Consider the following 24,225-nt stretch of genomic DNA (forward strand, 5'->3'; position numbering starts at 1 on the left):
TACAAAATATTAAAAGGCACATATATCTTAAGTTTTATAATACATACCTAACCTTAATTTTTTAAAAGAAGAAAAAAATATATAACTTATATAAAGAAGTAAATATGCTAATATTCGTAAAACTATATTTTCCATTACATTTAATGTTGTAAAATCATTTGGAATATTTACCAAAGGAAATGAGTAAATATAGGTCAAAAACATAAATATATATACGAATATAAAAAATAATAAACAAAACGAAATTAAACTATTAGGGTGTTGCTCTTCAGGAAATGTCTTAATACGTGTTTTTTTCACCCAATGTAATGACTCATATCATAAAAAATAAAAGAAACAAATTTCCCCTATGTGCAAATTTCATAAAAAAGGTTGTTCTAAAATAACAATACGCTTTATCATTTTGCCTTATACTTATCCACAGTTATATTTTCAATCTTTCATTTAATTATTATAAGATTCTATTTAAAAAAACAACTATATTTTATAACCACTTTTATCCTTATATATTTGTTTGAATACAACTAATTTTGCCGAGAAATGCTATCTTATATATGCTACTTCGCAATAACAAAAAAGTTTTTTTGAAATAAATTCTTATTAACAAAGCATAACAAAATTAATGATAAGTTTTTCTTCTCGTTTTTTATAGTTTTATAAGTTGTACAAATTAAAATGTTGTTTAAAAGAATAATATTTTTTTGTTTTCTTTATTTTATTTTTTTGTTATATGGAAAACAACATATTGTTTCCTTACCAAATGTATTTATAGAATTATCGTATTTTAATAAATACATCTATTTCAATATTAAAATAATAATGGATTAACAAAACTTTCAGAAATTAGGGAGTATGAGAAAAATTATAACATATCATATCCATATATACATGCATGCATGTTCACAAATAAAATATATAAATATATAACATGTATATATGGTTACAATGTTTTCTCCTTAAATATAATAACATTATTTTCCATAAATATGTATGCACCGAAAAGCATATTTTAAAATAATTAATCTGTCAATAATATTAAAAGGGGTATATAAAATTATTCGCAAAAATGTATTGCTCTTTATGTTTTTATTATGGTATAGTACTATATGCGTATGCTAAAACATTTTTGGAATATTTCAGTGCCTACATTATTAATCTTATTTTCGGAGACCATTTTAAAATATCCTAATGTATATTTTCAAAATAGTATGAATTTAAAACGCTATAAATAAATAGAATATCATATTGTATATAATATAATTAATTATTTATTATTAATATCTGTATAGTGCATAATTTTTTAAATCATTATTTATGTGTGCTACTTTATAACAATCGGTAGTAACATGTCTTTAAGACAGTAAATAAAAAATAGATATTTATAGGTAGAGAGAGAGAAAAAGTAATGATAAAATGTATGATATAATAGGTTAAAATGAAATTAAAAATCTTTCTTTCAATTTTTAAAATAATTACCTTAAAACATGTCGTCAATATAATTGGAAATATAACAGTGTCTACTAATTTTATTTATTTTCAAAATCGGTTATCAAGTAATAAATATTTATTTGTAAATGGCAATAATTACAGTGATCATTTTTTACCCAATAATAAATATGTATCATCAACAAAAAAAAATGAACAATCCTTCTTACAGCTAAATATGAAATATAATACTCAAGAAAATAATGAAGATGATGATGATAGTGATGATGCAAATGATAATGATGATGACGAGAATGATGAAAATAGTTCCAGCTCCAATTCAAATTCAAACGATAACAATGATGACAATGAAGAGGAAACTCAGCCTACCAACAAATTTAATTTTCGAAATAATATTTTTAAAAATACAATGAAAACCCATGAAAACACTATCCCTGCTAATACAAATAAACTTGTAAATGATGACCATAATAAACACAAAAAGAAGCATCATCACAAAAAAAAAAAACATCAAGGGGTTATTTCGAATGATGGCGTCCCATCAAATGTCGTTGTATCTAATACAGCTCAACCAACTCCCGTTGTATCTACTACAGTTCAACCAACTCCCGTTGTATCTACTACAGTTCAACCAACTCCCGTTGCATCTACTACAGTTCAACCAACTCCCGTTGCATCTACTACAGTTCAACCAACAGGCGTTGCATCTACTACAGTTCAACCAACAGGTGTTGTATCTAATACAGTTTCACCAACTGGTGCTACAGAAGCCGGAAATTTGATAAATCAAAATATGGTTAACCCTAATTCTTTAAATTTAAATAATAATGTCAATAATAACAATGTTGGGGCAAATGCTAATAATGCAATAGCAGCTGTTTTATCTACGGCTATTGCCCCAAATAATAATAACAATGCAAATAGTTCAAATCAAGGGCCATCAAATCAGAGTATAAATAATTCAAATGCTGTTATTCCAGTTTCGGAAGAACAAAATAAAAATGATATATTTTTAAAAATAATGAATAATAATAATAACTTCAATACAACTGAAATGATATGTAATTCAATTTATTGCACACCGTTAACTAATGATAATAAAGAAAAACAACCACTAACTGGTATAACAAATATCTTCACACAGATATAAATATTTACATTTATTTTATGCCAAAATTTTTTAATTAATTTACTTTTTTTCTTTTACAGAATGCACAAATGTAGCATATTGTGGAAGCTGCCCTATATCTAATAGCCCTAAAGATCAATGGAATCTTATGAAAAATTTACAAGAAGATAATATAATAATTTCATCTGGTTTTGTCGATATGACTGATGTAAATAAAAAAAATAAAAAATTGCATTTGTCTTAAAAAAATAAATTGTTGAAAAATTGCATTTTTATTATTGCATATACATATTTTTTTTATTGCTTTTTGTGTAGCTTGTTGGAAAAAATAATCTAATAAATATTCCATTTCGTTGGGACAAAGTATCATTTGATTTCTCCAAGTGCATACCTGATTTATATAAATTGAGGTTGACATTCACGGAATTACAAAATAAAGGTATTATAAAATACATGTAATTATAATAAAAAATGGTTATGACATTCCTTCAGTTATGCATAAAGCTTATTTTTTTCAATACATGCCATTTATCAGGATTTATATATATATGCTGCATCTCTTTTTTTCTTTATTCCAGAAGATGTAACTGGGCTATATAAACAGTTATATCGATTTGCAAATTTTTATTTGTATGCTACGAAAATCGTGCAAGATAATAACATGGGCGCACTAAATATATCAATTAATATAAATAATAGTAATATAAATGTATTAAACACAAATGAACAATTACAGAAAGAAAACAATCCATTATCGACATGCCCATTAAATGTGAATAAAATGACAGTGTCCAATGTGTATCCAACCCAAACCTTAGTGTTTTATCAGTAATATACATCGTGCAAAATACGTATTCAATACGTTAAAAAATATCAAAAATATTGTATAATATAAAGTTTGAACTATGTATGTATATTATATATGTGTATTTATTTTATTACGTTTTACTTTATTATGTATTATGCCCAATTTTTCATATTACAGGCGTTTGTTTGTCCCCAGTGACAGTCATGTAATAGGTAGTAATGCGTTCAATATAGAAATAACAAATGATCAAGGTTATAATGTACAAAATTATTATTTTTATGCAAAAATTACTTGCCCTAAAACAAACATTAACATAGAAAATGAAATAAGTTCTATGATTTCCAATAAAAATGGAGAATTACAAAGTAACACAAATAATCAAACAAATACACAACAAAATTATAGTTTAAAAAATAGTGTTATCGCAGGAACACAATTATTAAGCATCAACGATAAAAATAATAATAATAACAATATAAATCTTATGAAATCTGGAAACTCCAATAACAATAATAAATTGAGTTATCTCATATTTTTCCTTTCAGTAGTTACATATTTTGTGTTTACAACATCATGTTAATTAATTAAAATTAATATGTTTATTATCTTCTTCGTTTTGTTATTTTATTGTTTTTACACTCATTGCATTTTCGTTTTCATTTTCATTGTTTTATTTTAATTTTTAGTCTCTAGCTTTTTCATCGGTTTAACAATGTATATATATTTTTTTTTTTTAAATAATTTTCCCCAATTTGTTATTTTAATTTATCAGTTTTATGTGATATATCTTTTATATTTTATGAAAATTTCAGAATTAAGACACGGAAATATGTTTACACAAAAAACCACAAGCACATGTTCGTAAGAGGTGGATGTTTTTTAGGTGATTAAAACTGAGAATAAAATGTGGGTATTTGTTTTGGAATATCTTAATGTTAATATATATAATTATTTTATTTTTATGATAAACCATTTTTTATTAATAAATTAATTTGGCTTGTAAATATTTCTATCATATTATTCATTTTTTTAATATCATTTTTAAAGTTATTGATTAATTCCTCATTATTTTTTAAAATTGAATTGTTACTTTTTGTTGCATAATTTTGAATTAATTTATTTATATGACTTCCTTTATGCTTCAGTTTATTAAGCTCATCATAATTCAATTCAGCAAATTTGTTATCCTTATATATGTTAATATTATCTGATTGAGTTTTATTGTCACTTTTTTTATTTCCTTCCTTCTCATTAACACACTGTCTTATTTCATCTGAGGCAACTGAAATGTCCATCTGAATTTTTATTATATCTTCTATATTTATTTTGTTTTTATTTATAAAATCAATATTTGTGCCTATCAAATTTGTATTAATATCAGGATATTCAATTGAATTAACTTTATGATATAAATAATTAGTTTTTTCACTGAGATTATTTAATTTGGTTATGCAATTATTAGATAATAATAGTTTATTATTTTGTTTTGCTCCTAATAAAATATTGAATAAATTATTAATATGTTCATAATATTTATCATTTTCTTCATTCAAAATTTGGAAGTTTTTTTTAACTATTTTATATAATTTTTGTGTAATATTAATATTGCTTATATTTTGTTCATATTTTTTTTTTTGTTTTAAATATTGTAATTTTTTTTTATCCAATATATCTATATAATTGCTAATATTATAACACATTTGAATATATGCTAAGTTATCATCATTTTCTGAGCTTAATAAATAAGGTAATATAATATCAGAGCATGTGTTAATATAATGTTTATTATTTTCTACCTTTATTTTACTATTACAAAAATCATTACTTCGTTGTAATAAGCAAAAGTCAATGTCTTTATTATTTTTTAATTTTTGTTCAACAACTGAACAGTTATTATAAATGTTGACCATATTTGCACATGCCGAATATTCATGTTTTTTAAATTTAATTGGTTTTATTATCAATTTCTTATATGTATTATTGCCATAAACTGATTTATATATTTTATTTTTTATTTTTTTATCTTCTATCATTTTTCTTTCATAAGACTTTTCACAAAATGCCTCTCCATTTAAAATTATATTTTTTTCTATATCAAAAGTTTCACAATGAATTAACTCATTTTTCCATTTATTTTCTGTGCATTTTTTAATCAATGAAGTGAATAAATCCTTAGCAATATTGCATCGACTATTTTCCTCGTCTTCTTCGCGTATACCATTTGAGTTGTCTATATTGAGCACGCTACTATTACATTGTTCATTTCCATCATTTCGTTCTGTATTATCATTCTCTTTTTTTATCGATAAAGTATCACCTATTATGTTATTATTTGTTTTTTCCAACGCAATTTCCACGTTTTTGTCAAGGCCAATATTTTGAATAATAGGACTTACATGAATATTATTAGACTCACATTTTTCCTTTCCTTTTTGGTTACCCTTTATATCCACATATCTGATTTTACACAAAGCCTTTTGTATTTTACTATAACAATTATAATGCTCCAACCTATATTTTTCCAATACAAGATTTCCTATTTCCTTATATATCAAACAATTTCTATCATAATTGTAATTTTTTATTAGTTCATCATAATATAATAATCCATTTGCAACATTTATACATGTGCCTATTAAAAAATTATTAGAACTATTAAACGTATTTTTAGGATTAGGTTGTTCAACTTTCCCCTTTGCATTACCCAAATAATTTAAGATCAACAAAAATCCCAAAATACCCATAAAATAGTTAGCCATTATATTTTATTTTGTCTTTAAAAGACTATAAAAAATTAAAAAAAAAAAAATAATAAATAGACCGATAAAATAAACAAAAAATGCGCAAGTCTACAAATTCAACAAATAGACAAGTTAAATATTTCAAATAATAAAAATATTAATGTATGCATATACAATTGTATATATTTATGGCTATATTAGTGCATATATATAAATATGTACGTATATTTCCGATGTAAAAAAATATTTATTCGAATAATATATATATATTTATGGCCCAATATTGGTAATACGACAATGCTACGATTAAAAATAGTTATCTTTCATTCATTCTATAATCCTGTGCATTTATATTAGAAGCGTTCAAATGTCTAATTGCAATTTGAATAAATCAATTCATTTGTAAATGAAAATGAGCGCACTCTCCTTAATAATTAAGTGTAAATACAGCAAAGAAAACCGACGCCCATATTTATATATTATATATGTGGACTTTTCGTAAATTTGTTATATAAGCATTTATCAAATTTTTTAAATTTTGTAATATGTATACTTAAAAAATAATAGAAAGTAGTTAAAATTAATTCCCAAAAATAAAAATAAAAAATATATTTATTTATATAACTTTAAAAAAATTTAAAACAAAGACACATAAAATAAACGAAAAAAATAAAATTAAAATAAACATTATAGTATGCATTAAAAAAAACATTACATATGATCATACACATACACACACATAAAAAGGGTCATGAAAATGTGTATGTTTGTTACGCAGGTAGAATGTATTTAATACAAAAAAAATTATTTGGCATTGAATAAATAAAAGTGTGAAATCAGATTAAATTGGATTATGGTTATAAAAAGTTTTTAAAAATTGTTCATGATACATATATGCTCACAATGAGATAAATAGTCTTTAAAAAAACTGATTTACGAAGTTAATTTTTGTAATACTCTATGTAATAAAAGGGAACGGCATAGGATAAGTCAAAAAGTATAACTGTTCCATTGTTAAAATATATTGAATCATAATTATTATAATAATTGTATATTTCATTATTCTTATATTTCATAAAATTGTGAAATGGAAAATTTTCATATTTGAAAGTTTTTCCTTTATGTAAGGACACTATTATTAGCCTATAACAGCCTCTATTACTCAATTGATTGCGCCCATTATTTTTATTATAATTTTCATCGGAATTATTTGTGTGGCTAGTTAACCGATCATTCGTATAGGAATTTTCTTCTCTTTTGTTGTGTCTTTTATTGGAATTGCAACGATCGTCAATAAATGTATCAAAAAATTTGGTTGCCTCGTGAACAAACTTAAAAAAAATACCATAATTTTTCGTATTAGATGCATTTTTTTCAAAAAATTTTTTATTACAATCAAACCCATGAGAATCACTAAAAACTTTATCCATTAAATTAAAATTTGAAATAAAAAAATACAAATTTGTTTGATCAAATTCATAATTTTCCTTCTTCATTATTGGTATAATATTTTTTATATTAATTTGTTTGTTTATATGGGATAAAAAATTATCTAAAAAGTATTTTGTTGATGTTTTTAATATCCGTTTTTCGTTTAGTGTGTAGGATACTGGTTTTTTTTGTATCGAATCAATTTTAATTTCACACTTTTTACTATCTTTGTTTTTTGTTTTTTCAGTGTTATCTTGGGTATTGCTTCTGTGAATATTATCTGCAATATAATTTTGCTCGATAAAGATTCTTTTAATTAAATTGGTTTCATAGCAATTGTTTATATACAAACATATAGTAGAATTTTCATATATTTTATATGTATCTCTAAATTTATATTTTATATATCTAAAAAATTTATAGCAATCAAAAGCGTAGAACAATAAATTATTGTATGCCAAATTAAAAATATCATAATAATCTTTTTCAGAAAATAATGTAACTTTATGTGTCTGCCTTTTTTGTTCAATATTATAAATATTAAACATAATACAATTGTGCATTTTTGTATTTTCTTCATAAAATAGCGATGTAAAAAATTTATTAAATAAATATAATCTATTAGATTTACTAACTGTAGAATCTTCGATATATTCATAATTTAGATTTTTTAATACAACATTTATATTGCTACTAAATTGTTTTTTAACAATTGTTTCATTTATTTTATTTTCCTTTCCATCTTTTTTTTTTTCATCTATATCATCACCTTTTTTTACACTGGCATCATGATCTCTATTTATATTATTTGTTCTACTACTGTATCTTATAGGTTTATTACTTGAGAATGTAACCACATTATTATTTTTCTCAAAATCAATAAATTGAGAATGCATTTTGACTTCCCTTTCTCCTTTTATTTTGCATTCTGTATTCTGACTATTTGTATTTTTAGAAGAGATACTACGATGCAATTCATTAATAGCTATTTCTACTTTTTTTAATGTAAAAATATCATCATTATTTGATTCCTCAGTCATTTTGCCCCTTTCTTTACCTTTTAGCGTGTCATATGTTTTGGTATTCGTTTGATCATTTTGTTGTTCTCTATTTTGATCATTGTTGACGATATTTTCATTTTTCACATTATTTTCTATTTCGTTTTTTTTTTTTATCAATAATTTCGATTTTACATCCTTCAAATCGTTTTGTATATTTATCATTACATTCATAAGTTGACTTAGTACGTGCCCATTTTGGCCAGTTTCTAAACCACCAAGTTTTTCGCGAAATAAGGTGTGTAATTTATTGGTGTCACTATTATCGGCATCATTTTCATTTATTTTATCATTATTATTTTTATTTGTATTATTATCAGTATGATAAATATTCGTTTCTTTTCCCCTTATGTTTATTTTGTCTTTTGTCGTTATTTGATCAGTTATCTCAAGAATTTTCTCATAACCATATGCTTCATTATTATGAATTTTATTTCCATCGAGTTGAATATTTGAATTTGAATTTTCATTGTTGTCCCATGATTCACATTTTAAATTATGACATTCATAATTTGTATTTGTCTTTTTCAAAAGGGGAGGGTTTGCATTGGTTTTGTACGTTTTTTTGTTATTCATTTGATCGGAATTGTTACAAGGCGGGTTATTCTTATATATTTTTCCATTAGGTGCATATTGGTTATTTTCAACTTTATTATTATTATCAGAAATATTTTGTCTATTCCCATTATTACATTCAGGTACTTCCATTTCGACATTATAATGTTCTCGAGTATGACAGGCACAAGTAGAACATTTTTGTTGAAAGGAATTATTTTGTTCATAAAATTTCTGTTCATTATTTATTTTGTTATTATCATGGATATTTTTAATATCACATTTATCATTGTTAAAATTATTATATTTCATTTTGCCATTTTTCATAAAATTTTCATTGTTTTCATTTTCAGAATACTGAGCTTGTTCTCTAAAACATCGGCAGTTCAAAGTATTATCAACATTATGGGAATTTTGATTATATACTGAATTATTAAAATGTTGGTCCTTATGATTACATGGATTTCTTTGTGTTTTTATTATTTTTCCATTTTCTTGAGATATATATTCTCCATCATAATATAGATTGTTTTCTATCCCGTAATCATTTCTATTATCACAAGACGAACAAAAATTATTGTCAAAATGCCCGTTGCATACTTTATTTTCTTCAAGCATGAAATTGGAAGATACACATTGACATGCATTATTATTGTCATGATTGTAATTAAAACAATTTGTGCCTATTTTGTTCGGATTTCCTTGATCATAATTTTGATTGAGATTATTCAGAATTTTCGAAGGTAATTTTTTACATTCAACTGCATTTGATTCATTATAATAATAACCGCTTAGAATTTTATTATGTGTATTATAATTGTTATTTATATTATTATTACAATGTTGATTTTTTTTACAGCAAGTATTTTCGGAATTTCCAATTTTGCTATTTACATTATTTATACAATTTGTATGATGGTCGTATTCCATTTTTTCAATATATTCACCATTTTGCATATTTATTTTCATAAAATGGTTTGTCACTTCGTTACAAATTGTGCCTTTCCTACTTATTTCATCCTCATTAATATTTTTTTCTAAATCATAATTAACAAGGCAAAGACTATGTTGTCTTTCATTATGATTAATATTTTTGCATCCTTTTATTAAATTGTTTACATTTCCATTTTTATCATAAGAAAGATTATTATCGATACCATCTAAATTATTAGGTTCTATCCTTTGATTTTGAACACGTTCATATGATATATATCGATCATTATCATTTTGATTTATAGGATTAGTATCTAATAAATTGTTAATATCTCGTATACCAGTATAAATGCCATTATTGTTAATATAATTCTCTGAACCATCCTTCCCAACATTCTTTATTACATAATATGGTATTTCGTTATAGACGCATTTAGACTTTGCATAATTTTGATTTGCGTTTTGATATGCTAAAAAATTTCCATCATTCACATTCGATACATTATAATCCCTTTTATTATTTTCCATATTTTGTGCCTTTTGTTTTTCTATATTTTCATTATTATATTGTTTCATATTATAATAAATGGCATTTGTCATTGTAGACATGTCTTTTTTTTCTTTTTTATTGTATTCATTATTTCTCAATTTACCATTATAATAATTATGTTTGCATTCACAATTTTGTCTATAATTGCAATGTGCTTCTAGATCTGTATTTTTTTTCTTTTCATCATTTTGAATATCTTGAATTATAATATCACTCATATTGTTATGAATATGAGGATTATAAGCCATATTTAAATTTTTATATTTCATTTCATATTGGTATTCATGCCTATCCAAATATTCATTATTTGTTCGAGAATTTTGGTGTCTTACAATATTATTAATTTCATTGTTTATATGATCATTATTAAATGATTTTGAATCTTCATTACATGTATTGCTTCTTTTGAGAATTTTTCCATTGTTCAATTCCAAAGCAGGAATGGTTGTGTCATCTATATATATATGTTCTGATATATCAGTTGTTCGATTCACTTTGTTTAATATTTTGTCATCAAATTTATTTCGATTTTTATAAATGCTATCCTTTTTATTATAATTTTTCGGATATATTCCATTATAATTTTCGTATTTCATGTCTCCTGAAGTATTACATATTTCACTATTATATTTAGAATTATTTAAATTAGCATAAACATATATATTATCCAGAGATTTTATATTTGTATGAAATTCATCTTTGTAATTATTTTCTTTCATTGATATAAAACTATTAGTTTGCTCAATTTGTTCGCCATTTTTTACAACATTATTATTATATATTTCTTGGCCAAAAATAATATTTTGGTTATCATAAGGATACTCCTTTAAATTTTCCGATACCAAATTTGCACTATTATTTTTTATTTTTATTTTTTCATTAGATATATGAGTATATGGGATTATTTTATTGTCTTTGTTAAAAGATTTAAAGTTATTATTATATAGTTCAATATTTTCTTTTTCTTTTTGTATTTCATTTGATTTTTCAGGAGTTTTTGAAACCCCTTTGTTCATGCATTTATTGCTAATTTCGTGTTCATAATTAGGTAAATAAATTGTTGGATCCTTTTCTGCATTTATTTTTTGTCTGCATTCTTTTTGATCCCTTACACCTGTTAAGCTTCTAATATTCACACCCTCTTCAATTATCTGTTTATCAGGTATAGGATTTTCTTCTTTACTAATAAGAACATTTTGGTGCTGTAATTTTTGTTCATTTATACTATTAGCAGTATTAAATTTTTTGGATTCATATGCTTGATCATTTCGATTTACATTATTATGAATGCTATTATCACCGTTGATATTATTTATTTCTTTCTCTATATTGAACTTATTATTTTCGGTAACCAATTTGAGAATCCTATTTTTGATCATTTTTCTATTACCATTTTCGATTGCTTCATTATTGAGGCTCTCATTTTGGGTGTTCATATTTGTAGGCAAATCATTATTTGCAACATCGATAGTATTGTTGATGTTTTGGGGATCTGCTAAAGTCCCTGTGTGATTTTTCAAGGATTTATTTGGAAAAATATAATTATCATTAAAACTAGAATTAATAATAAAACCTTTAACATCATTTAAAGGTATCGTTTCAATATGATTATTTTGATAAGCTTGGTTATAATATTTATTATTTATTGTATCTTCTTTATAACTATTTGATTCATTTTCAAATATTGAACTATGTATTGGTTTTGGGATATCATAATATTCTGATGAATTATTAATATTATCAAAAAAAATAATTTTGGTGTTTTTATTGTCATTCAAGTTTAGGACATCTGACATGTTTGTTATGTTACTATGTTTAATATCGTTAGATTTATAAGATGCATTACATATACTATTTCTGCTGCTATTATTTCCGCTTTTTCCATTATGACCACTATTTTCGCCATTTTGTGAGTCATTGCATATCTCCATTATTTGATATTCAGTGAAATTATTGATTCCATGCTCTACTTGAGCAAAGCTATTTTTTATAATATTCATATTGTCTTTTTCATCTAAAGTAGTAGTATTATCGAAGCTACGCTTTCTTTTGTTTGTTTTCTTGTCATCTTTTTCTGATATAACATTTGGAAATTTCATTGTTGTTGAAATGTACGATTTATTTGTCCCCGTATCACTAAATCCTGTATCACTATTATAATTGTTATATTCTAATTTTGTATTATTTTTAAAAATATTAAATATATTTTCATTCACATGTTTTCCATTTTTTACTATATCATCATAATTATTTAATAATTTTTTTGGTTCTTCATAAGCAGTATTCTCTGCTTTATCATTTTCACAAATTTTTGAATTAATTTTTGCAAAATTGCCATCATTCATATCGCAACTAATATTTGATTCACGCTCATACATACTCTTTGAATTTGTGTTCATAAAATCACGTTGATCAATAATATCAACTTCACTCGTTTCATTCATTTCTCTTTTTTCATTTTCTTTTTTGGATGCATGTCTTGTCATTATATTCAATTCGTTCTTTAATTTAATACCCCTATCTATATTTTTATCATTATCGTTTTTCCCATTTTTTATCTCCCCATAGTTGGCATTGTAATCCTTATTTGAAAAATTAACTCCTTTAAAAGAATTATTTTTTCCAAGTATAGTGATATTATCACCAACAACACCTATATCAATGTCGTCTTCCAATTTCATGTTATTTACTATTGGATCACTCATACTATTTGTACTTGCATCTGTCTTGTTTTTTTTAAAATATTCTTCTGAATCTAATTCAGAATAATTAGTCCATTTTGCCTCTTCATCATTATGTATATCATTAGAATGGTTACTATTTTTAAAAGGAATATTTTCATCTTCAAAAGATTTTCTGAATTCTAATTTTTTATCCCTAAAAATTCTTTCATTTAAAATTAGTTCATCTTTATTTAGATATAACTCGTTTTCGTATATTTTTCTTTCATTATATATATCGCTTGCTACACAGTTAAACAACTCTGACTCCTTTTTACTTAACTTGTTTTCATGATTTTTATTATTATTCTCTTTATTTCCATAAAAAATGGAATAATTCTTTATATTATATTCATTCCTCGAATCGTTCAGAATAGGTATGCTTTTATCCTCAATTTTTGTGTCTTCACCGATTCGGGTATTATTTTGTGTAGTTTCATTTCTTTCTTCTACATACTTAGATCCTACAAATTTATTTATATAACCAATTATGTCAGTATTTGATTTTCGTAAAGAATTTATATGATCATTTTTTTCAAAATTTATCGAGTCTTTTAGCAATATATCTGTATCTAATTTGTAGGAAAATTTAGACGAAACTATAGATTTATTTGATCGAAGATCATTTATATTATTATAATTTTCATTTTCTTCTTTTTTTATATCATATAAGTGTTTAGTAATATTATTTATTTGACTTTGTTCGATTAATCCACGTTTATCAATAGACTCACTAATAAATATTTTTTTTTCCTCATAAAAATTTGTATTATTGTTATCACTGATTTCATTCTTATTTATATTTAATATATTAGCTTTTTCATTAGAAAAGGAATCGCAGTTATTTATATTAATATTATCATGGTTATTCAAACTCATGCCCCAATTGCTCATTTTGTTTTGATGTCGTTCATATTTTTCTCTAATTTTTGAAACATTCATATTTAATATATCCTTTTTACTAGCTTGTAATGAATTTTCTATATAACTTTTGGATATTTTAAAAATGTTATCTTCATCAAGTTTATTCATTGAATGAAAAAAATTATGTTTTAAACTATCTGATATATTAAGCTCTTTTAATTCTTTATTATCTTTACTCATCATATTTGAATGATTAAAAATACTATCATTCAAAATAACATCATCCAAAAAATTTTCATGGCCATTATATTTTGTATGCGCCTCTAATATACTGCTGTTTAAACTTTCTAGTTTGGTTAAACTAAGATCATTTAACATTGATATAGAATTAATTTTTTTACATATTTCATTGATATTTGCCTGATCAATTTCATACTCATTATAACGACTATCAAAATTTTCATTGTTTTCCAAATTTGATACTATTTTTTTTTCGTTATCTTGCAAACTAATTTCTCTATCTTCGCCTTTTAGCAAACTTTGTTTTTCATCTAATTCTTCTCTGCGCCCGAAACTTTTCAAAAGTATACCTTTGCTATTACTCAAAGTTCTGTTATTTTCACGATTTATAGAATTTAGAATATCATTTGAAGCTTTGTTTTTCATTATTGTTTCTATTTTATTTTGTCTTTTTTTGTTTGATCGATCGTCATTTTCGACATTTTCGATACTTTCGGGATTGGTATAAAGAAAAGGGGACATGTTTAAGTGTGATTCGGCCCCTAGAAGTCGATTCCCTTTTATATTATCACCCACATTATTGTGAAATTTACTAATTGATTTTCCATTTTCGATGTCATTAGGAAATTTGTTAATTCTAGCATCCAAGCTACTCGAAAAAGAAGCAATATCCAATCTACTGTTATTAAAAGTAGACATTGGATTTATATTATTATTATTATTACTATGTTTATTTTCAGAAGATATGTAACTTTTTAAACTTCCTTTTTCATACTCTTCACTCATGGAATCAATATAACTTTTATAATTTGGATAATCCATATACTTATTATCTAATTGGTTATTAGCAGAATTTTCTAAATGCTCAATATTCATACTACTAAGATTATAATTTCTCTCTACAGTATTATTTATTATACTGTTTTTATTTTTATTAGTAATTCCACTATCATTCATATAAATCTGAAAAGAATTATTACAATCATTAGAGTTTGAATTATCAATAAACTTTCTTTTTTCTCTTTGATTTAATGAACTATCTCCTACATTATTAATAGTCTTTATATAATGGGATTCTGGAATGTTATCTACATTGGTATATATTTTTCCTTTTTCATTTTTATTATTTGCTTGAATATATTTACTAAAAGAATTATTGATATTATTGCTGCTATTACAATTAAAAGAATCTGTAAATGTATTATGTCCTTGTGTTTCTAAATCCTTGAATTTTGAAAATCCAGAAATTTTACTAATATTCATATTATCAATACTATTGGGGAAATATTTATTATTAGAATTATTTGTTCCGTTAAATGAATAAATACTAAAATCCTGTTTTAAACTATCACTAGACACTAATGATATATCAAAATCATCATTGTGTATCAAATTACTATTTTCCCCTCTATTTGTTTCGTGCTCATATATTTCATTATTATTACTATTATTTATATTTACATTTTTATTACTACTTTGGCTAATAGCAGTAAGTACATTATTGCTATTCCCCAGTTTAGTGTGAATTGCAGTTTCATTATAATTTCCACTATTATAAGGGGCATCCGAATTTTCAATATTTTTTTTTAAAAAACGCTTTCTTTCTTCATCCTTTTTTATATTTGTATGATATGAACTGTTCATAGTATAATTTTCATTTTGCATATTGTTAATATTTTTAGTATCATTATTTTTTTTGAGATTTCCACTAACGGAATTATCATTAATGCTATCATCATCTTCATCTTCGGACATCAATAAAAGATTTATATTTTTTTCAATTTTTTTCAAAGAATTTCGTTTCGCAATATTTTTTAATAATTCAATTTCTTTTTTGTTTTTATATTTTTTTTTATTTTCGCTATTACTATTATTTTTCATATTATTATCGCATTCTGTTTCGTTGCTATATAATATTGATTTATTTTGAACATTTTTAGAATTATCTTTTTGTGCTTCTTCATTTTGTTTTTTTGTTTCCTGTTTATCTGTGTTATTACTTTTTTTTTTATGCTTTATGATCGTTTTCAATTTTGATATCCTATCAGTTATGCTACTGTAAAAATTTACACCTCCATTTTTCAATGTAGTTCCATTTGTTTCGAATTCCTGTCTTTTGCCCATATCGTCCATTTTACGATTCCATTTGTTTTCTACATCACCTAATAATTTTTAAAATTTTTAAATTAAAAAAATACATAGGTATACGTCCATGTAATATATATATGCATTAAACATGTTTGAATTCACATATATGTAATTATTATATGCCATTCTATTATCTTCAAAACTGTATATTGTATTTTTTTTCAGTGAAAAATAAGAACATTAAGATTAATATGCTCTCAATAAATTCATTTGAATGTGTACATATAACTATATTTTTGTTACTTATTCAGCTATAGAAATAAATTAAATCGAGATATGAAAAACTATAATTTCTTCCTACCTTTGTCTTTTTTCCATTCACCTTCTTTTATGTTTTGGGAACTTTGGTTTTCATCATTTCTCAAATTTTTAATTTTTGTTATTTTATTGTCACACGGTTTAGTATAATTTGAATTATTTGATATTATTGTTTCGCATTCTTTATTAGTGGGCTCATGATATTCACTGTCCATCATATTTTATTTATTTACTTTATTTTAACATCAGTTAAATTTTTAAAACGAAAATCCCACAAAAATAAAAAAAGTATATATGTATATAACTCCAAATTAATCGCATTACTCGAAATATTGTATATTATCCAATACCTATAAGGATATGTTTGTATGTATATATACATACTGTATGCATAGTATTCGAATTAGTAAATGTAATAATTTTGCTTAACAATCAATCAATGAATAAATAAACGAATAACTGAACAAATAAATGAACGAATAAATGAATGAATATTTATGAACTAATGGAAATGTGTAATTATGTAATATAAAAAATGTACATTAAAAAATGTATTTTTTAAATTAAGTAAAAATATTAATTAAAAAATTGTAACGTGCTACAATTATAAAAATATATACGTTTTTTATACGCTAATATTTTTTATTTAATTACTAATATTTTTTCCGCAATTTTAAAAATACTAATAGCAGACTATGATTTATATTAAGTTATTATATTCAGAATATTTAATTGCCTATTTTTTTATCATAAGGATTTCAAAATTGTACAAATTAATAATATAATAATAAATAACATAAAAATTATATATACTAATTGTTCTAGTAGTGATATGGTATAGTTGTGTAATTAGACCTTAAATAATTAAACAAACAAATATACAATATACATATATATGTATATATATTTATTTATATATAACTTACTATTTATGCAAATATCGTTTTTTTATTATTACTTATTTTTTTTTATATTTCGAAAACAGAATGTAATTATACATACACACTTAATTATGTATATTATACATGTACCATAAGCAAATATAGTATGCTAATAATAAAAAATTAAACATATAAAACTAAGTTTATCTCTTATTTTTGAATAATGATAATATTTTTTGATGCCCAATTAATATTGTTCGATTTTCAGTTTTCTATATGCAAATTAATGTACGCAAGGAGTATATATATATATTTATTTTAATATGAAATTCTATAAATTGTAATTTATATTTTTTTCCTCTTTACTCAAAAGTTAAAATGCGTTTTTAAAAAATAATTGTAGTGAAATATATTTTCACTATAAATGTAAATATTATATTCCGTCTTTTAAATATAATAATATATTTTTAACTCTTTATTTTATAAAATTTACACATATTATTAGCCTTTTCTCCAATAATGGAAAATTAATATTTATATTTTTATAACTGATAATAAGACACAATAAAAAAAATACGTAAATTTATGTGTGTATGGATTATATATCTATTATATATTCCTCTCATCACTTGGATATACCTAGATAATGCTTAAATTAGTAATAAAAACATTTTTCCTTTTTTTTCCTTCCTTTAATTTTTTGGGTATATGGTCATAAATAATATTTGAATTAAGAGAATTATAAATATACTGTCTGCGGATAATGTATATATTTAAAAAAGTGTAATATTTATGCACTAAATTTAATTTTCAAATATTTTTTCAATGATTTCTTTTTGTTCTAGTATTTCAACTTATTATTCATATAATGCTTAAAGGTTATATTGCATTGTTTGTGTATTTATAATGTGTCTATTAATAATTATATAAATTATAGAAAATCAAATGTGATAAAATAATTCGAAAAGAAAAGCATTAGTTTGATACATAAAATAGTAATATATATACAAAGTCATATCTTTATATTTTATGAACTTATTCACGGTTTCATTAAAATTGTATATATCCCTCAAAGCTTTGGTGCTTCGTGAGGACTATACATATAATGCCGAAATAAGTGAAAATGACTATCAATAGAAATTTAAAAAATATAATGTGTTTAAAAGGAAAAAGTAACTAAGAGGGTACAAAATTAACACAAAACATGTAGTACAAAGATTGCAGCATCTTAATGCAAAATGTGGGGAATACATTATATAATTTTTTTAATTCTTGAGTCCTTTTTTTTCTTCATTCTTTTTATAAATTCGCTATTTTTCAAATATATGATTTGATAATTTAATACGAGCGCAAAATTCCGAGCTAGTAGAAAATTCTATCAAATAATTGCATAAATAAAGAAGTAGGAAATAAGAAAGTTTTTCAATGCCAATAGCCAGGAAGCATAGACCGAATAATTACGCATCGGCAAATATATAAATAAATGTATATATATGTTTCATGAGATGCTTACATAATATCGTAATATTTAAAACTACAAAATTCATTGAAAAATTTTAAGTTATTTATTTCCCCAAATTTGCTTTTATATTTGTATCATATAAAAAATGAACAAATGAAACAATAATCGTATATACTAATAAATGTATTAAAGTTGAGTATTATTAATAAGCAATTTTCAATATTTCCAATTTGCATGTTTCTTTTTTATTCTGAAAATTATAAATATTTAAAGTAATAAATTTTATTTTTCCAAATAATAATATTATATGTAAAAAAAAAATTTAGGCTGTATAAATGGTAATTATATATATATACTATATTATTTATTATATATATATATTTATAATACATAATATTTTTTTTTGAAGGTTAATAAAAGAAGTGCAATATAACAAAATAAAATAAAGTATAATAGTATTATGTTATGCAATTAGATAAACATAAAAGGAAAAAGCATAAAGAACAAATAATTAAAAGTGTGAAAAATAGATTGCTAATAAAAACATTTGTAAAAATAAAATATCCAAATAAAAAAAACTGTGTAAACATACAAAATATGAAAAATAAGCATGGGCATATGATGGGTATCCATTAAAAAACAATAAATAACTAATATTACTAAAATAAATAAAAAAAGGTTAATATTTGTTTATACATTTAAAATAACAAAAAAATAATAATAATAATAATAATAATAAAATTGATTCATGAAAATCAAAATGAATTAATAAAAACAAAAATATTCGTATTATATATATATATTTGCCTTTTATTATATATTGCAAATATGTATGAATAAAAGGTGGCACAAGTAACCATGCATATTAAATATGTAAAATGCCAACCTGTAACAAATGAGCATGTATATATAACATATATATGTGTATTATATATATATTATAAAGATACTAAATGTATTGATACGAAAAGCATTAGAATTTTCATTTTTGGGGGGCTTTTCCATATTGAATACAAGTTATCTATAACTGAATTATATACACATGTTTTAATACTTCGTGGAAACATATTCGAAATAAACAAAGGATAATGCAAGTGATATGTGACAGCATATATAAATGTTAATCAAAAAATATTAAAAAAAAAAAAAAGATAGCAGATAAAACACACTTTGCAATCAGATATACGAGTCAAGTTAAGGAAGAAAAATATAAACTATAAATAGTAATAATTATATGAGAAAAAAAAAATGAAAGTAATTTTGAGAAAAAGGAATGGAAAATTTATAGACTATTTTGACATTAGTCCATCAACAACAGTTGACCAATTTAAAGAACTATTTTATAAAAAATGTAAGAAAGAAAATCAAAATACCTAAAATCATTTTATATACAACAAATTATATCTATAATTTCAAACAACATAATACCAATGAAGTGTATATGTTCATATATGTATTATATGCATATGGATGTAAGCTATTTAAAAAATAAGTCAGTGCTTTAAATAAGAAAAAAATAATTTTTTGTTTTTCATTTATGTTTAGACCATTATTATCCTGAAAGGCAAAAATGGAACTTAGATAATGGTAATTATTCTATATTATATTTTGGAAGAATATATATGCTTGAATACATGGATGTAGAAACATTATTAATACGAAAATGAACAAAATTAAAAAAAATATATAACAAAAGAAATAAACAATGTAGCCTGTTTCATATGCTAATATTTTAAATGATGGAAATATATTCATAGACTTTACAAATAACATAGTTTATAAGTATCTTTTTAATTATATATGCCATTAAAATGTTTTTTAATTAATAAATTTTGTTTTGTATATTTTTATAGCCACAGGGAAAACACTCATTAGTGGAACATTAAGCGAAGTTGGAATAAAAGATGGAGACATATTAATATTTAAGGACTTAGGTAAACAATTATATACAACCACATAAATATGCACGTAATCATATAGTATAACAATATATATAATGTCTTTTGTGGATATCCTCTTTTTCTAGTGCTATGGAACAATATAAACTTTTGACTATTCAATATTTTATTTTTTCAGGTGTACAAATATCATGGCGATTAGTTTATGTTATAGAATATTTAGGTCCAATTTTGATTTTTCCGTTTTTTTATTTTTGTGATAAATATATTTATTCTCATAATGCAAAAAATAAGCATATAATCCAAATGTAAGTTTCAAGAAATATAAATTAAAAAAAATGACAATATATTTGTTATAAGAATATTTCAATAATAATTATCAATTATTTTTTTGCTATCTCATTATTTTATATTTTTTTTACCCTTTTCACTATTTAAATGGAATGTAGATTATCTTTATGGTTTTTGTTATTCCATTTTTTGAAAAGAGAATTTGAATCCTTATTTGTCCACAGATTTAGCAATGCAACTATGCCAATAGTGAGGGTTCCAATAAATTGTGGGCATTATTGGTAAAATATATTTGATTTAGTTTTTTATTTGTTAAGTTACCATTTTTTATTATATTGCCACATTGTTTGTTTCCCTTAATATTTTTTTAATTCACGTGGTGTTCTGCTTTATATTTATTCAAAATTTTATTATTTTATTTATTTTTTAGGATACTATGCGGCGTAAATATTGGGTATTATTTATTTCACCCAAAATACAAGCCGCACAATTTGTGCTCCAAACCACATATAGTCTATTCTATTTTTTTTGTGTTGCTAGTAATAATTTCGTCATATCATTTATATCTATGAATATTATTCAACTTGTGTTTATCATTATGTTCCCCATTATTTTGTTATTATCTAATGTATATATATAACTAGGATATTCAAGGATATCATAGAATACTATTATATAATTCCATGAATAATTATTCATATTTTTGTTTGCACTTTTATCAGGTTTTAGAGTTTTTAAATTTGAAATGTCATTTAATATTAAAAAATTTAAGACCAAGAGGTAAAAAATATATTTATATGTAGATATATTTTACTTATTTTTAGGAACTGAATAAAAAAAAAACTAATGATGCGCTATTCTCATGACACACTCATACAAAATATCGAATACGACGATGTTAATTTATTTCGTTATAAATATGTATTTTATTTTATTTTTTAAAGGCACGAAAACCAGAGGGATACCATATGGATATGGATTTAATTACATATCTTGTGCAAATTATTTTTATGAATCATTAATATGGATTATATTTTCACTTATAACAAATACCCTAACAGGTGAGAAATTGAACAATTATTTTTTAAGCAATGTATATAATGAAGCATAATACGTTAATAAAATGTGCACAATCATCATTGAAGCGTTCGATTATTATATTAAAGAAAATATATATATTTGTGAGTTCTTTCCCTTCTTTTTTAAGGTTACATTTTTTGCTGTGTTGCAATAGCACAAATGGCAATTTGGGCATTAAAGAAACACAATAGTTACAAAAAGGAGTTTCCAAATTATCCAAAGTAATTTATAAAAATAAATTTGTATAATAAATCAGCTTAGTTATAATTTTATAAATTCATTAATAAATATATGTGCAGTATTATATCACATACCGTGTCTATATATATTTTTCACGCAGAAATAGAAAAGCCATATTCCCATTTGTTTTGTGAGTATTATATCTTATTAATTTATGTTAGCACGAGATAATAGGGTAAACTACTATATAAAAACGGTTTAAAATTTTTTGTAAGCAAATGATATTTTATCATTATTATTAAATAAGTGTACTTAATGATAACATTAATGACATACTTGAAAATTAATCCCGAAAAAAAAGACAAAATGAAAGAAATATTAGTAATAAAAAAACATTAGAGATCCACAAATAATGATAAAGTTAATAATAAATGTGAAAGATTAAGTAAAAATAAAAATTGGATTTTTTTTAATGTTTTATTTTTGTTTTTATGGCACATGCATATGTATGTATTTACTTGTATATATGCACTTGCATAATTCTCTTTTTTTATTTTTTTTATTAATCTTTAAACTTTTTTATTTTTAAATTAAAATAAAATTAATTATTTCAAATAAAAAACACACGAAAAAAATATAAATAATATAATTAAAAAAAAATATATATAATACAACAATATTGTATAGTAATTGAAACCATGAGTCATGCACAAATAAAACAATTAAGCCTTAACATTTAGTAGGGAATAAAAATATTTTTACTTTAATAAAATTATAATATTTGAATGACCCAATATAACAGAAAAAAAAATTGGTTATAACAAACCTTTTCTTTTTTATAGTGAAAAGGACAAGCTTATTTACCCACGCTTTTTTTATCTATATGTGCATTTTAATTCAAATGTATACATATGACATTGTATGATTTTCTGTATAATTTGATATCTTATTAATTTATATTCTTTATTGAGTAGTTAAGTCTCTACCCACCAATTTTCTTAAATTTTTCATATATTTCGTTCGCCAATAAAGATTTATAACTATTTAAAATTACATTTGATATATCCTTTTGTTCATTTGTATTTGTATTATCCACAAATGGCATGCATGTGCTAATATATGATAAAGGAATGTACAATTTTTTATATGTACAACATTTTTTTGTGTTTGTTACATTTATTAAAATCACTCCCTTCAATTTATTATTAGTGGGATATATTTTTAATTCTATTATTTCCCCTTTAAATGCGTCAAAATTATTTGTTCTTATTTCAACAACTTTATTTTTATTATACAAAAAAACAAAATATATATAGCTATAGTTACTACTTTTGCTTTGTGTATTATTTATTTTACTATTTTTTTTCAATCTTTCTTTTTCCTTTTTTTCATACGTTAGTATTAGTTTGGGGATTTTTCCGCTCATACTTTAGTGTTATTTTATTTATGGAAAAAAAAAATATAAATTTTTTTGTTTTTAACGGCAACTTTTTGTATTATTTTCTGAACTATCTTGAGCTATGGTTGGAAATTTGAGGCCGATAATATACCA

General features: G+C 22.9%; 5 protein-coding genes across 5 annotated transcripts; 2 read left to right on the plus strand and 3 right to left on the minus strand.

The window, feature by feature from the left end:
* Positions 1–1,435: 1,435 nt before the first annotated feature.
* PBANKA_0912400 (conserved Plasmodium protein, unknown function) lies at positions 1,436–3,963 on the plus strand (the record flags this gene model as incomplete). Its single annotated transcript, XM_034564704.1, has 5 exons — positions 1,436–2,567; positions 2,656–2,783; positions 2,891–3,014; positions 3,157–3,403; positions 3,561–3,963. 5 exons carry the CDS (start codon positions 1,436–1,438, stop codon positions 3,961–3,963), a joined length of 2,034 nt encoding a protein of 677 aa, XP_034421475.1.
* Positions 3,964–4,342: 379 nt separating this feature from the next.
* PBANKA_0912500 (conserved Plasmodium protein, unknown function) lies at positions 4,343–6,142 on the minus strand (the record flags this gene model as incomplete). The annotated part of the gene is made up of 1 exon (XM_034564705.1): positions 4,343–6,142. The coding sequence occupies one exon, from the start codon at positions 6,140–6,142 to the stop codon at positions 4,343–4,345; it is 1,800 nt and encodes a 599-aa protein (XP_034421476.1).
* Positions 6,143–7,065: 923 nt separating this feature from the next.
* On the minus strand, positions 7,066–17,096 carry PBANKA_0912600 (conserved Plasmodium protein, unknown function; the record flags this gene model as incomplete). The annotated part of the gene is made up of 2 exons (XM_034564706.1): positions 7,066–16,637; positions 16,925–17,096. 2 exons carry the CDS (start codon positions 17,094–17,096, stop codon positions 7,066–7,068), a joined length of 9,744 nt encoding a protein of 3,247 aa, XP_034421477.1.
* Positions 17,097–20,472: 3,376 nt separating this feature from the next.
* On the plus strand, positions 20,473–22,867 carry PBANKA_0912700 (3-oxo-5-alpha-steroid 4-dehydrogenase, putative; the record flags this gene model as incomplete). The annotated part of the gene is made up of 10 exons (XM_034564708.1): positions 20,473–20,575; positions 20,770–20,811; positions 21,078–21,158; positions 21,301–21,430; positions 21,572–21,694; positions 21,844–21,952; positions 22,136–22,193; positions 22,358–22,474; positions 22,621–22,714; positions 22,834–22,867. 10 exons carry the CDS (start codon positions 20,473–20,475, stop codon positions 22,865–22,867), a joined length of 891 nt encoding a protein of 296 aa, XP_034421478.1.
* A 788-nt stretch (positions 22,868–23,655) lies between these two features.
* On the minus strand, positions 23,656–24,099 carry PBANKA_0912800 (conserved Plasmodium protein, unknown function; the record flags this gene model as incomplete). Its single annotated transcript, XM_034564709.1, has 1 exon — positions 23,656–24,099. One exon carries the CDS (start codon positions 24,097–24,099, stop codon positions 23,656–23,658), a length of 444 nt encoding a protein of 147 aa, XP_034421479.1.
* Positions 24,100–24,225: the final 126 nt, after the last annotated feature.

Source organism: Plasmodium berghei (genome assembly GCF_900002375.2).
Source record: "Plasmodium berghei ANKA genome assembly, chromosome: 9".
NCBI classification, from domain to species: Eukaryota; Apicomplexa; class Aconoidasida; order Haemosporida; family Plasmodiidae; genus Plasmodium; species Plasmodium berghei.